The 16252-nt window shown below is 39.3% G+C and overlaps 1 protein-coding gene across 2 annotated transcripts in view; it reads right to left on the bottom strand.

The window, feature by feature from the left end:
* rev3l (REV3 like, DNA directed polymerase zeta catalytic subunit) overlaps positions 1-16252 on the bottom strand; it is a 66474-nt gene that overhangs the window by 27381 nt on the left and 22841 nt on the right. The window contains exons 1-7 of one of the 2 annotated variants that reach the window (XM_007556012.2): positions 9479-9687; positions 9310-9384; positions 7600-7760; positions 4822-4960; positions 4655-4749; positions 3612-3716; positions 1937-2021 (exon numbers count right to left, since the gene is read on the bottom strand). In XM_007556012.2, the coding sequence (XP_007556074.1) occupies positions 1937-2021; positions 3612-3716; positions 4655-4749; positions 4822-4960; positions 7600-7760; positions 9310-9384; positions 9479-9582 (764 nt within the window). In that variant the 5' untranslated portion in view covers positions 9583-9687. Of the gene's footprint in view, positions 1-1936; positions 2022-3611; positions 3717-4654; positions 4750-4821; positions 4961-7599; positions 7761-9309; positions 9385-9478; positions 9688-16252 lie in introns of those variants that run through there. The other variant, XM_007556011.2, reaches the window with a different exon arrangement.

The raw sequence follows: 16252 nt of genomic DNA, 5'->3' as shown, positions 1-16252 counted from the left end.
GGCTGAGAGACTGTACCGCAGTCTGATTGTTATTCAGAGACTTTGTTATGAGGAGAAGGCTCCAGAGAGTCGGCGTGCATGTGCCAGAGTCTGTCTCTTAATTAGTCTGGTACTTAATGACTTTAGAGGCAACGGGGGAGGGACCCTGGCAGGCGTCTGGAGATTACTGCAGTGATTAACACATTTTACCACAACGACACATCCCTCTCCCCTCCAGCACAGGTTGGGAGAGAGGGAACTCATACGACATGTAGGAATTTTAGAAAATGTTCAAATTTAATTCAGAAAATGTCAAACAAGACAAGGAAAGAAACTACACTGGGCTCAGTGTCTGTCTAAAGGGAATCATCATTCACTCACTTTTTCCTTTCTGAAAAAGGATTTCTTACTGCATGATGGAGTAAAAATACTACAACTGCACCAATAAATTGATGTTGTTCATATTGTTTTTAGATATTTTTATATTAATTTTTTTTATATTTTGTTAGTGTGCTGCTGTAACAAAGGAATTTCCCCAATGTGGGATAAATAAATAAATGATTATTCTAGTGTAATCAGCTCAGATTTCCTTAATTTTGGATATTAATTACTTATGAAATCCATTTTATCTACCTCTGCAATGGTGTGAAAATCCACCATTGCTCTGAAACAAAATTGGAATTGGCAAGTCAAGTGTTTTAAAGATTGTCCAGAAAACTGCAATCAGTGCACCCCTAAAAAATATCAGAATATATCAGCAAAACGTACAACATCAATTCATTGCTTTTATTTAAAATGGAAAAAACAAATTCTACTGCTTCAAATACATTATTCATTCATAATTATAATTGCAATGTCCTCTGTTACTTTTAGTTTTTGATTGACATAGACTCAATCAACTATGTTTGTAAAACCCCAATTAGTTTCAAAGTAGCAGCTTAGTATAACAAAGTTGTATTGGCAGGTTAATTAGGGTGTCTATTAGCTCTGGTACCAAGCCTGCACTCTGCTGCTTACCAGGCTGGTTTTGAAAGACCTGATGCCTAATTAAGACTGAGGAGAGCTTCTTTAGCTTCCCCATCAGGAATGTTTGTGTTTTCAGTGACAGGGGAATATTTACAATGGGCTACGTTTGCCTTTCTTGCAAGAATGAGACAATAGAGGAACATTAAATCATCCAGCTGACCAACAGTATAGAGCAACAGGTAGGGGAGGGGCCACACTGCACTACTCTATGCTCCACAAAGTAAAAAAAAAAAACTAATAAAATAAAATTTCTAGGTAAATAATACCAGTCCCAGGAGGAAACCACAAGATAACAGAGAGAGGAAATGTAACAGACTGTGTGAACATTATCAGCACGAGTGACTAACTAAGAGAGCGTGTCCCGCTTCCACTTCCTTACTTAAAACCCTATTCAGATGGGAGGCCCACCCCTGTGCTCCCTCTCTCTCCCCTCTGCTCATATTAGATATGAGAGGTTAGTGAATGGAAGCCATCTGGATCTGATAAAGCAGCGTGTGCGGATGTAGGGCCAACTGTACTAGAATTTATAACAGGAAATACTTGGAGGCTGTACATTGTAGAGGAAGGTGGGGCTTGGAGGTGACCTCAGCCACTTCATTTCATCCCATTTTCTCCAACATCTGCTCTGACTTCACTTTCCCATCTCCAACCCTGCTCTGCACTCAGAAGAAAGTTGGCAGGGCCGAAGGAAAGAAAAAGAGGAAGGACATGTAACAGCTTCATTATAGTTAAAAAAACAACAACAAAAAAACAACTTAAGGACAAAAAGGAATTGTTTGATGTTTCGAGGGAATTTTTCATTGAGATCTTGTGCTTGTAATAATTAAATCAAAGTCGATTCCATCTGCTGCAGATCTCCTCAGGGAAAAGGAAACAAAGACCAAGCTATTTATTTAGATAACAGAGTAAAATAATGTGTGAAGGAACTTACACATCAAACTTGTTCTCCCTCAGAATCTCCTTCAGTCTGTTCATGAAGGTTTTTTCACTCTCTGTTGAAGTGACCGAGCCCCGATCTGCAACAGAGACAGACGTTTTTCAAAGAACAAACTTCTCTGCTGGAATTCAATCCTTTTGACTATGAAACAATTAAACAAAAATAAAAATAAAAATAAAAATAGAAACAAATAATTATGAACTTTGGCAGTAGTTCTATACAGCAGATCTTTCTAAGCTAAACAGTTTCTTTTCACACTACAGTCCGTGGTAAAACCTGGTCAGTTGTATTTCTTCTCTGTATCACTGATCAGAACTGAAACCTAAAAGCTTGGATGTTTGTCTGAAAACTAAAGATTTCATCACAGCAACAGAGCAGCCTGTGGTTTATTTATCACCTGGTTTCCATGGGAGCTTCCTTTGTGGGCATGTCGGGGGGCAGAGAGGTTACTGAGTCTACCGAGTTTTTTATTTATGGTTACAAGACAAGGCAGCTGACACCCATCACTTGGTCTGCTCACAGAAAATGCCCAGATCTCCACAGAAGCCTTTCAGGTTGATAGGGAGGATCGTTCATTATAAGAATATTCCAGCCGCAATTTATCTAAACCACATGTAGTCGTTTATTTCTAAAGGACTAGATAAGGTTGGCACAAACTACACAGCCACCATTCTCTTCCTCTTCTACTGAATGTACCACAAACATTTGAATTAAGTTTTTTCTTTTGATTATATTTTCTGGTTATTTGAGGCCGAAACCTAAACTTGAATCAGAATTCAATCGACTATGGAGCCCTAACTTTCTTGTTATTTAAAAAAAAATGTCAACAAAAATGAACTACATCATTAAAAACTGTCAGTCAGGTGGAGATCTTGTGTTTGACTAGGCCAAGGCATAAGCTTGATTTATTTTTATTTTATTTTAGCAATCCTGTTGCAGATTTGCTGCTACGTTTATGATAAGTCAGTTTTGGTCCAGCTTCATCTTCTAGAGTCTCACTTTGGATTCTTGAAATAGTTTGTGAGCAGAGGAGTTCATGGTGGACTCAACAAGGTCATACCACCACCATGTTTGATAGCAGCCATAGGTGTTTATGTTGATTTACTGCTTTGAGCTTTTTGATTCTGACCAAACATGCTCACTTTGGTTTTCTGTGACTAAAACAGGAATATTACAGTTTGTTCAGTTCCTATTTGGAAACTTCAAATAAGATGCTGGGAAATGTTTTCTTCTGATCAGTCCACAGGTAGTTCAGGCTTTTTCTTATTGTTCTTCCAGGAACTTTAACATGCTGCCTGCAGGCAGGCACAGTGAGATGGGCCCGTCATTGTTTACAGGTACTATGAGCATTGCACAGACGTAAAGGTCATCTTGCTTGGATGTTCAATTAGTTTTTGTTTTTGAAAGAAAAAAAGCATTAATGTGGTAGAATAGGGTGCTGTTGTTAATCTGAAGCTTTAATTGAACTGACTGAGGCATAGTGGTAGAATACAGATAATTTTCAATAACATGTCCTGACCACATTAAGCCAAAAAATTGAAATTAAGTATTTTCATAAGTAGGTGAAAACCCAACTGGGAATCCTGAGCAATAGACAATAAGCAAATAGTACAAAATGCAGAATAACACTAGAAAACCATGTTTTTGCTCCCACTGCAGCATTCCTCACCTTGTGAATATGGTGCTTCTATCTGGGAGGTCTGGTTGTTCTCCCTCCTCCTCTGCTTCTCATCCTCCCAAATAGCCTGCAGTCCGGGGTTCCTGCCGATCTGATCTGGAGGAGGAGGCAAGGTTAGAAAACAAAATCCTTATGCATCTCATGTTAAACATGTTCCCTCCCCTACAGCTGCCCTACAGGTACTTCACACACAAAGCACAGACAGTGGAGCATAGTCCCGTTTAAAAGTCCAGTACACCTGAAAAATCCTGCGCTGCCTGGGATTCTTCTGTAAGATTCCAGATCCATCATCAAAACGTTCAGTAATTCAATTCAAAAAGTGTCTGCTATATGTATTAATCAAACAAAAAAATGATACATTTCAGGTGTTTATATCTGTGAATCTTTATGATTATAGCTAACAGTAATATCATAAAATCCAGTCTTAAAATGCAACAATTTCTAATTTTCTGAATATTCAAATTTTTTAAAATTGTATTTTATATAGGACCAATCAAACAAAGGATTTTAAAATCAGATAAAGAAAAAAAGATTTTGCAGTATGTTGGGATAATGATGCAATCAAACAGTTCCAATTTTTCTGTTTTGGATTTTGTAGCAAACAAACACCCAGAAAAATCTGTCAAAAATATATCTTATTTCTGTAAAAATGGAAATGTTTGGCATCTCGATGAGAGCAGGTGACCAGAAGGACAGTTTCCTTTCCATTTCCTGGCAGATGACGATGCAGGCCGTTTAGAGAGAATCAGGACAAACAGTTGCATCTGTTCTGAAAGCACATAACAGCTGTTCTTTACTTTGCTCGGTTCATCTGCTGACCCAAACTCCGTCATCTCTGATCATTTCTTCGCCTCTGCTCCCCTGTGACTAAAGACTGAGGTCTGTTCCACCATGCTCATGTTCAGGTCTGCTAAAAGACTCTCTGTGTGGAGCCATAATCAGTGTTGTGAGCTGAGTGTGCTGCAGCTGCCTTTCACCTTTTGCTTTTTGTCATGTCAGCTGGTGTTGCAGAGAACACAGCACACAGCACCTACTTTCAATTTCAAGACGGTTCAGGATGTCCACAGCCACAGCATCCACCTCCAGCTCACAGGTGCTCTGCCTCTCAACATCATCCAGGACTAACGAGCTGCAGACAGAGCAGAGTTAATAATGGAACTGATCCAGAGCAGAGTGATGTGTCTGTGACGGCGTGGCCTACGAGGGTAGAGCATTCTCTTCCCAGCGGACAAAGGTGCCTGCGAGGCTGCTGTCGTTCAGCTTGGTGCTGCAGGGAATCTTCCAGGGACTGACGCTGGAGTGAGAGCTGGAGGACGGCTGGTCCGGGTCTGCAGGGCCCACTTCCAGAAACACACACAATCACATTGACATGTTAGGAAATGACTCTGAGGGGATTTATCAAGAGAGGCTATAATTCTTTCCTCTCTCCAGTTTGCTGTTTATTAGTCCACAGAAGAGTTGCTAAAAAATATGCGACTGCATAATTTTGTTTTTTAAAAAAGAGTTAATAAATACAGAAAAATGTATACAGCTCTGGAAAAAATTAAGAGACTACTTAAAATGATCAGTTTCTCTGATTTTTACTCTTTATAGTTATATGTTTGAGTAAAATGAACATTATCCTTTTATTCTATGAACTACTGACGACATGTCTCTGAAATTCCTAGCAAAAATATAGCATTTATTTATTTGCAGAAAATGAAAAATGGTCAAAATAACACAAAAGCTGCAGTGCTTTCAGACCTCAAATAATGCAAAGAAACAAGTTGATATTTGTTTAGAAACAACAATATTAATGTCTGAACTTAGGAGGAGTTCAGAAATCAATATTTGGTGGAAGAACCAGGAGGTTTTCAGTGGGGCTCAGAGCAGTGGGCTTTTCATTTTGTTGCCATAGTGAGTCTGGTTGTGTATTAAGGTCAAACATCTCCCCTCCCAGCCCAAAGCGACAAACATCTTCCTGATAGGCTCAGTAGTTACAGTAAGTTTTCCTCTAATTCTACTTCTGTGATCTGGAACAATTCAGAAGGTCTGTAGAGTGTGACATGCAACGCACAAAAATTTCTGCAGTTCTACTCTGATATCTGTCCTTTGAAGCCGTTTACCTGAGGTAGTACAGCTGAAAATAGAACTGCGGTTGTGGCGCAACTTGGTTTTCAAATTGATTCAGGTAATTTCAGAGTGAAAAGTCTGTTTAAGAACAAGGGTGTGAATACTTGTAGTGATGTGTGAGTATAGTGAACAATAGTTCTCTATCTAGTTTTACCCAGACTTTTTTAGTTCAATTAGACCGCTGCTGCTGTGTGACATCTACAGAGTAAACAGTCTAGAAACGTTTTGGGTTTTCAGGCTCTTATCAAGGAAACTTAGTTTTTAAGCTGTGTTGTGGGGTTCAGAACACATTAAAGTTTTCATTCATCTTAAACTGACATTTTGCAGCCAAGCCTTTAATCCCCTTGATCCTAGATTAACAACTTGCTTTTAAAGTTCAAATCTGAGGGAGACTCGAAGGGGGGGGGGATAAGCAGGTGTGTCCAATATTTGGGTTTTTGTTGTCTTTGTTCCATGGGGCATTAGAGTCCTCCATTGATTTCAGATGTATAGAAGTGGATCAATCATTAGAACCTCCTTTTATTAGAAGTCACTCAAATGGGATTGTTTTTTAATAAAAGTATGTCATTATGTTCTGGTAAAGGATGTTACTTTCTGTAATCTTATTGTGGTTTAGGATGTGTTCAAACCTGATTGTCCAGTAAACTCAGGTTGGTTGGGAAAGTTGCAACATTTGTTCCATTTCAGCTGCTCAGTTTCTCTACGTCAAACAAACCAAAGCCTTTGAAAAAGCTGTTCACCTCCTCGCCTGTAAGGGGGGCTGCACCAAGAACCACTGAAGGAAGAGACATGAAAACCCCTGAACAAGACACTGAGCGGAATTTCTTTCTCCATGAAATGTAATCAAAGATGGAGTAGTGTCAGATTTTAGTAGTTGTAGGGTTTCTCTTTTGTCTTTAACAAAAGACCATAAGCCATTTCTCCACTAGTGTTAGACACTCTTGTTTGTTTTGGTTGCATTTGCACAGCTGTAGTCCACTTCCTGCTTTTGGAGCGGACTCCGGTCCGCTCGGCGTCCAAATATGAATGCAAGCCGCATCGAAGTTCACTTCAAACGAACTGAGACCTATGTGTCTAGGTGGACCAGAGTTCACCTTTTTGGTTCGCCTCAGAGTTGGATTATGCATTCACGCCTCCCAAAACCAACCAGACTTTCTAGGCAAATGAATTTGAGTTCAATTAAAATGGACTAAATATTGCTGGTGTGAAGACAACCTTAGCAACCAGAGTTGTTTTTCCCTGCTTCCTTTCCACTCCTGGAACCACGGCCAAATCAGACAGAAGTGATTAATCTACTCCAAAAACCTTAACGGTTGTTGAGGAAAAGCTTTGTGGACGGATCCTAAACTAAAGGTGTGGCTATATAGTGAGAATATGCTAAACATTTCTCACTGGTTGAATGTCCCCAGCATTTTATTTCAGTCATCTCTGTGTGTTGTGTTTTTTTGTTTGCAAACAAGATTTACCGGCGACCGATGCAGAATATCGGTGCTCTAGAATTTGTATTCAAATTCATTAATAAAATCCTGCAACCTTAGTAGAAATATTTTATTAAAGGAAACACACTTTTGCTTTCAGCATCTCTATGGAGATGTATAGGAACACTAGCGTCAAAAGCTTTTTAAGAGATTTTAATTGGTAAAATATTTTTTATTGCTTATGTTCTGAGTTATAGGTTAAAGTTATCACAACTGCTCAGGATTGTTGATTTTTAACTAATTTAAATTTAAGGGGAACAGGTATAAAGCTTGGGTAAACGCTGAATAAAACTGTATGTAAAGATGTAAATCTAAACTTGTGTCAGAAACTCCAGTTGGACAAAGCAGACATTGTGAGAAAAGAGACAGATCCCTACAGCTGAGCTTACCTTTCTTCTGGCTCCTGCGGAACTTCACTGCTGCCATGTTTATGAGGTTCATGCCATACAGGTTGTAGTCCATGAAGAGCTGCAGCAGGTAGGTGATGTGGCCCTCATGAGGCTGGTAACTCTTATTCATCACCGCTCCACTTTGTAATAGCTCACACACTCTGGGGAAAAAAAGAAAAATTTTAAAGAAGCTCAGTAAAAGGGATATGAAAAGAAGTAGACCATGTTGATTTCAGCTCCTTCTAATAATTTAAAAAAAGAAACGAGATGATTTATTGAAATATTACTGCAAATCTTTGGACATGTTTTCTCTGCCATAAGAATTACAAATCAGACAGCAGTCTGATCTAAATATATTTGAACACAAATTAAATATGGAACCAAATAGAGATGATACTTGAAACACAGTGGGATTTAGAAATGAGGGTGTATCTGAATGAGAACATATCCAATCGCTGGACGATATGGCTGAAAAACTTATTGCATTTTATACCAGCCGATAAAGATAATTATTGACTAGTCTTTTGTTTTAAATATCTGAAATACTGCCAAACTGGTGGTGTGACTTTTCCTGTTTTATCCACAGTTTTTACTCCATGCTGCTGTTTTAATTTTTTAAGCAGTGATGAGGCTCTGTGAAACCACTGCGAAGGTTACGGGTTACCTTGCAACAGGTTGTTGCTAGGCAACCAAAGAGTGAGTGAGTCAGTTGATGCCACTCATATTGCTTAGTTGGCTGTGAGATTGAACAGCTAAAGTCTTTCATCTGCCTACATCTCCCAGAATGCTGTGTGGTTCTGGATCAAAGTTTAGTGAATATTCTATATATTGAATAGTATATCAGATGTATTATCTATTTGTATTGATCACATGTCTATCGTGGTACATATTGTTATTAATTTATTGTTCAGTCCTGTCGAAATACAAATGATCCAAGGCAAAGCTTCTTAAAGAAACAAATGTCTAGATTTTTATTAGTTTGATGCTGAGCTCACTGCACGGCTCATATTAGTTCCCATAAACAACACGGGAAAAAGTTCTACTCAGATGACGTGTACAGAACAAGCTGTCAGAACTGCAAGAACAGAATGTCATTCTATTCTTGCAGCTCCAAGAGAGAACATTTCTATGTTCTTGCAGATTGTTTAGGCCTCAAGTCAGATTCATAGACTTTTGACCTTCCATAAATTAAGAAAATATCAGAAGTAAATCATTAAATCAATTAAATGTAACCGCTCAGCTATTTCCATCATTGACTAATAGTGGATATGTATGTTTCCAATTTGCCACTTTATGTTGTTTTGTTTTGTATTGTGTATAGATACTGCAGGTTTGTTTTGTATGTATTGCCCCAAACTTCCACACAATAACTCAAAATGATTCATGTTGGGACTATGACTGGGCAGCTTTCAGTTAAAAGAAAAAATTTGATGAAATTGAAATATTCCTTTAAAGGGGCAGTATTATGCATTTTTCAGACACATAGAGCTATTTTATAGCACAATCAAGCAATTGTGTTACCTTCAGTTGTTATAAGAATATTGTATATATCAGATGACTTTAAAGAAATTTGACTTTGTAATCTAATGTCTTGAAATTGGACCACTGTCTCTAAAAACTGCTGTTCTTTCTGAAACTCTGCCTTCAGGAAGTCATCACAACATGACTCCTCTATTAACTCTTTAACAATCTTTTAACCAGCATTATTACCTTTTCACTATCTGAGGATTGTACAAGTAGATCTTCATAAAGTGCTTCTCCTTGGCATGATAACCATAGAAAGGCCTAAAAGAAACAAAAACCAAAAAGATTAGTGAATCACTTTGCATTATTGGTGTTTATTGTCTTTGGTAAAACCCAGTTGTTGGGAGACACCTACATGCCAGAGACCAGGACCACCTTGAAGATGTGCTGGGTACTGGCGGCGGGGTTTCCCATGGCAACGTTGAGGGCCCTGTCGATGCTGAAGGCCACCTGTCGCATGTAGCGCTCCGGCTGCTGTCTACAGCCATCATATGGCACATAGATGTACGGGAACACACCGTGGAGGTGGAGGCACGTCTTCTGACCTGCAACACAACAGGAACAAGATGTAAGGTTTTTGTTTTCATTCATTCTGTCATCTGTGTTCTATACGGAACAGGCAACGCATTGACGGGACTTCATCCTCTAAATCAGCATTACTAAACATATTCTACTCATATTCTAAACGTTTCCCATGTGATCAGCTGTCACTGAAAAGCTTCATGAACAAGTGCCGCAAACGTTCACAATACCAAACCTAGAACAGAAATGAATGCGTTCATTAGATAAAACAACAAAAAGATTAAGTGTGATACTCAGAGGTTAGCCCAAGACGAAAGTGAACTATATGGCTTTTTAGGCCAGTAGGTGTCCTTCAAGAGAAAATTTTTTAAACCAGTTTAAATGAAAATATTTCATATTGAATAACAATTGTCATTACATTTTCCATGTCTGTAACATCTCAATCTTAAAAGGACCACTATGATGCAATATTTGGTCAAATATTATATTTTAAGTGCCGTATGGTAAACTCTTTCCCCAAGTTATTTATCCAGTATGTTGGAAGGACTACCAGTGTCCTGGGTGCTTACACTTTATATATATATATTTTAATGGCAGAGATGCTGGAGTCAAAGTGTAGTCGAAACTGATGACAGAAAAGAACGACCCGGGAAAATATGGATTTTGAGTTGAACCTGCACACTGAAGGAACCAGGCTCACTCACATAACTGTTACCTACAGGCATGTAGAGTATGAACATCAAGGCAGAACATGAAATCAATCAGAGCCTCTCCCCCAGAGCGCAACCCTACCCAGAGTCAGGGAAATGCTGACTAATAGATGAACAGGAGGAGGCAGCACAGAGCGGGACTTTTTAAATCAGGACATGTCTGCACATGTTCAGAAATAAATCCACAACATATTAGGTATAATATTAGGTTCCAAAGGTTGAGGAAGAGCATGTACTCCTACTGGTCCAGAACCAAGATGATAAGAGTGAGGACTTCATTTTTATTTTTTATTAAGAGTTAAAGTAAATGAAGCTTCTGATTTGGGAAATAAACTATAAAGTGAGGTTGTGTTTTTAGCTGATATCACTTCAAAGTAAGACCACAAAAAAGTGTTCATGGGTGAGCCAATTTAAAAAATATAAAATATACTTTGTAACTCCTGCTAGAGATTGTTCTATGAGTTTTTGGTTAATTGTGGGTTTTAAAAACCTAGGCCTTCAGTTAACATTACCAAGCAGTCCGGAGACCGCGCCAAAAGGAGAAAGTGGTCTTTAATGAAGGGTATTCTGGGTAAATACAACCACAAAAAACATGAAGGTCTGAAATGACTCATGGTCTTTTAACAAAGACCAAAGAGAAATCCTATAACCTCTAAAACAGGGGTCCCCAAACTTTTTCCTGCGAGGGCCACATGACTGTTCCTTTTTCTGGTCGGGGGCTGGTCTTAGTTTTTCAAGAAAGAAACCTTAGAAAAGTTTTGTTGACGGTGGACGGGGGGTGGGGGGGGGATTACTGCCGACGACATATTCGCGTTTGTAGATAGATTTTTACCCAGAATACAAATGGAAAAAAACCGTGAGCGAAACGGTGACTGGTACTGACTAGTATATATTCCATTGAGGGAAACTAAGTTTCACATCTGCTCAAGAGCCCCCCTGGTGGTTGAAGAAAAATCCACATATATATGAAAAAAACACTGAATGCTCTCTGGTATTGTTCAGGGGGCCGGACCAAATGAGGAGGAGGGCGGATCCGGTATTGTTCAGGGGGCCGTAGTTTGGGGACCCCTGCTCTAAAATATGTTTTGTTTACATTTTGTGAAAAAAGAAGTTGTTGTTCAGGGGGCCGTAGTTTGGGGACCCCTGCTCTAAAATATGTTTTGTTTACATTTTGTGAAAAAAGAAGTTGTGCTCAGTGTCTTCATCAGTAGTTTTTGTGTTGTTTCCATCCATGGTTATTGGTGCAGCCCCTCTACAAGTGAGGGGATGAACAGGTTTTTGAACTGGTTTGTTTTGCTTGACAGTGCAGTGTGAAAGCAAACCTCACCAGCTGACAATGTAACAAATGTTTTCATATTTAGTCTCCGATCAAACCGAGTTTCACATTTTAACCCTTTATACAGCCACAGCAAACTTGGTGCTCAAAAACACCTGTATTGTTACATGTCCAGTGCCCTACTAATACAGGGTTTCCTTGCGCTACACATTGATTAAAAAATATTACAGTAACTGTTTAACCATATAATTATAGACTATATATCCAAATAAATTTATCAACATAGTTCTGATGGGTAAGAGAGGCAGACATGTCTGATGCACAAATCAATTTTTTTTCCATTTAAAAAAAATATATATATATCTTTCACTGACAGAAACCATAGTCTGACAGCAAAGAAAGGGAAGACAGGGAGTGTGCATTTGTCTCTCAGGTGGACCTCACCAAGGTGTGCCACTGCTACGCTATTCCACCAGTCACACAAAGGCTGGCAGCAGCACGACGCCGAGGGAGCCGTGAGCGCGCCATGCGTCTGTCTGTACTCCACCGAGTCAACGTGAAGCTGCTCTCAGTCTCACACACACAGAACAGGCAGCCAATACCAGCTTCTGCTGCAGTTGCTAGGCGACGACACCAGCAAAGCAAAAGTCCTTGATGGACAGCGGGAGAGATAAACAAGTGATTCTTTCCACCCAGCTGGTCAGGCGGCAAAATGAGAGGTGAAGATGAAGAAGTGTCAGTGCAGAGAATGACTGAAAGATGGAGATGAGAAAAGAAAGGTTTCTCTGAATGAAGGGGAAAAACATTGGAGAGAAAATGGGGGCATAAAATAAGAGCACAATGTGTGTAATTAGGAGGGTATGTGGGTGTATATTTTCATGTGAGAAAGCCTAAGATGTTACTGAAGTAATAGAAGCCAGATGAGCTGATGTAGACACAGAAAGAACTGAAAGTTGTATGTTCCTGAAAGAAAAGAATATATGTGCTGTTTTGACCGGATGTTGATCATTCTGCTCTCTTCAAACTGGAGTGTCAACTTATTACTGAAACAACCAGGAGAAGTTTATTCTCTGAATATTTTGTAACTTAACTTCTACATAGCAGGTTGAGAACTGCTTAAGATGATCATAATGTAAAAAAACATCAACATTCAGAGCATGGCTAAAGTGGTGCCTGGCTGAAGAGTTTGAATTTTTTTTTACAGTTTCTTCTACTTTTATAGTTTGGTAAATATTTCAAGTTTAAAATTTAAAAAAGAGAATTCTGAAAAAAGTTAAAAGGAAATTTAACATCAACAGTGCATTTTCTACCACCCGTTGTTTGCCAAGAATCCCAGAACTCACATATTAATGAGATAAGACTACTGACCCAGGGAGCAATGATTTAAATACTCATATTTCAGTTATAACGTATAACTTCGAAAAGGAAATTAAATATTGTACAAGTAGAAAAAGTATCAAGGAGAATCTGACTGAATCTTTCTTGTAATAACAGCAGACAAAGCAGGAGGAGAACCAATTTTAATAGTCAGTATGCAACTTCCATATTTTTTTTTTTTTACATATTTCTTCAAACTTTTACTGTGTTGTGATAGTATTACATGAGAAATAATATGTGAAAAAAGAAATAGAGCTCCTCTGCCTTCTCCCTGTAGTTCTAATGCGATCTGCAGAAATGTATAGCCCCCAGTCAGAAACAACCAATCAGAGCCAGAAGGCGGGTCTAAGTGCTGACAATTATGCTCATGCTCATGAGCAGCACTTAGATGACTGTGATTGACAGAGCTCAGACCCTCCTCTTGGCTCTGATTGGTTACTCCAGAGGTGGTTTATTTCTGCAAATAGTAGTAGAACCACATGGACGCACAGGAGCTTGATCTTTTCCAGATCACCCATCTCATATTACACTGTCACAACGTAGTGACAGTTTTAACCTACTGCATGTTTAAATATAATAAAATCTGGTGAAGCTTAAAGCGGTTGTGTTTTTTTTGTTTTTTTTTGCATTTGAATGCATGTTTGCTATATATAAAATCAATTCATCAATTAAGGATTACATAAATAATAAAAGAGACTCAGCAAGATTTTGAGCTCCATTTTTAACCAGCTTATGTTTAGCACAGTCACGGTTGCTAGGCGACAGGACATACACCGAGGTAAGAGCAGGAATAATCTGAAGGCTAGACATCCAGTTTCACAGCTGCTCACTTCTCTTCTAGTCCTTGAGGTCAACAAAGAACCCTGCCTAACCCACCAGGTAGCCTGGGTTCTTCCGTGGATGCAGCCCCTGGACTTGAACATGTTATAATTTACTCAGAAAACACAACAGCTTACACTTGCAGACATACACATAATGAGGAGTCTCCAGAAAAAAAAAAGTGCTTCCACCGAAAAACACAAATGCCCATAAACACACCAAAGCCTGCCGATAAAATTAGAAAAGCTGGAAGGCTTCTGTGTGTGACCCAGTAAATGTATGAATCCAGTTAATGGCAGACAGAAATGGACATTCTGGATCACAACAGCGGCCAATCAATAGCTTCTATCAAATCATAGCAGCTCTGGTGGCAGCACGTCCACCCAATTGGCTTTCCTGAATTAAATATCAGTGGTGTTTGCAGATATGTTCTTGTCATTGCAATGGATTAAAACAAAGACTTCATGGAGTGAAGCCCCAGATTGCCATGCTGAAAGTGAGGCTTTAGTGTTAACTTGCCGAGGCCGATAAAAAATATCAGGTACGAGCAGCCAGGCAGTGAGCATGGGTCAGTGTTTGTGCATGAGAGTGTCTGTGTGCGTTGCTGAGGAAGAGAGCATTAAGAGCGCAATGAAAGGAGAGGGAGAACAGAGGAGGGCGACAACCCTGTAAATCACAGGCTTTCTAATGGATGCACTGCCATCATCTGCTCTCCAAATTAACTGCAGAGGACAAAGGGGAGCAAATATACAGATGAGCAGTCAGCACACAAGGACTTTATGCTCCCTGCTGTGTAATTACACAGAGCTGCATTGTATGATCTTTGGTCAGATTCTGGATCAGGCTGGAGCAAGTATTGCTCTGATAGGAGAGCTGGTATCACACTCCAGCTCTGTTTCATATAAGGACATATGTGACATTTCACTTCTTTACAAAGGCGGTATTCCAGAAACATAGTGTCATTTTAAAGCACAACCAAGTGACTATACATTCAGTTGTTATAAAATCCTGTAGAAAATATGACTTAAAAGAAAACTGACTAAGCAATTTGATACCTGGAAATTTGCCTCTTTAGGAAGTTCTTGTTCTTCCTTCATGATGTCCTTTACAACTGGACATCATGGAGGAAGGTGCACTGGAAGGAGACATAGTTTTCTGCAGATTTCATCACTCTCCTGTGCGGCTAGAGTACTTTATTTTTGAAAAATATTTTATTTGGAAAATGATAAACTTCCACTTCCCTTAGACTTCTATTCAGCAAAGACCTGTCTGCAATTCTCTATTGCAGTTACTTCAGGTGATCCATTAGCATTAGCACATTTAAAGCTAGACATTGAGACATCAATGGGATTAACGTTAGCTTGTTACGTTTTCAGTGGGCTGCACTAGCGATGTTGTGTTTGGAGCATACAGTGCAGCGAGTTCTTGTAGCCAACCCAGAAAACCCAGACTGGAGTTTTCGCATTGTGAGTATTCCATCAATCAAGTGGAATGGGTTTGATCGTGAGGCAACAAAAGCAGCAATGAGGACAGTAATATTTTAAAGTTAATATGGGACGTCCAAACAAGTAGATTATAGATAAAATGGAGATAGTTTCCCTTCACACACAATGTAATAGACAACTGTCTACATCACATTACATGTCATGTTGTCAAGTTATTACAACTTTATAACATGAGCTATACTGTTTATAACAGCCATATTTGCTCCAGCCTGACCCAGAATCTGACCAAAGATCATACAATGCAGCTCTGTGTAATTTGAATGCTAATAAGGAATGACCGTTTCAGTGACAAGCACTATTCTTACAGAATGAAATAAAAAATACTTTATTGTGGCACAGTGAGAATATTAGATACAACAGCAGTTAGTCAAAGTGGAACATTCAGATTTTCACCAAGTGTAAAGTGGAGCAAAGTCAGAACATAAGAGTAATAATACTTCAGTTATTAAAAACAGCAATGCAGATTAAGAAAAATGTACAGAGACCGTTTGCAGGTAGTAACGCTAGCTGAATTAAATTTGCTAGTGAGAAGCTAAGACAAGCTGCCCCTTCTCAGTGGGTATGAAGCAGCTTCCCTTAAGCACCGTGTAACCACCATGTCTCTCTTCTACATGATGAGCTTGAAAAAGGAAAGATGTCCACACCTCGTTGCCAGCTCTTCCAGACACCACCCTGGCCGAGGACACAGACAGAACGCTGTCGAGCCTGTTCTCTGAGCAGAAAGGTCGAAGCTGACCAGATGGTGACTTGGAAGGCACCGTACGCCCATCGTCACTTTGCAGAATATCTTGAGTCTTCAGAAATATGGGCAAAGAAACAGAGCAGTATGATGCTGGTCAGCTGTGACTGTTTCTGCTGGCTGAGGAGTGTGGCTGCAGATGAAGGCAGCAGACTTATATCTCTATATCATAGAATTGTGC

Source organism: Poecilia formosa, unplaced genomic scaffold (assembly GCF_000485575.1).
Source record: "Poecilia formosa unplaced genomic scaffold, Poecilia_formosa-5.1.2 Scaffold75, whole genome shotgun sequence".
Classification (NCBI taxonomy): domain Eukaryota; kingdom Metazoa; phylum Chordata; class Actinopteri; order Cyprinodontiformes; family Poeciliidae; genus Poecilia; species Poecilia formosa.
Note: the sequence above shows the minus strand (reverse complement) of the source record. Positions and strands in the feature narration are given on the sequence as shown.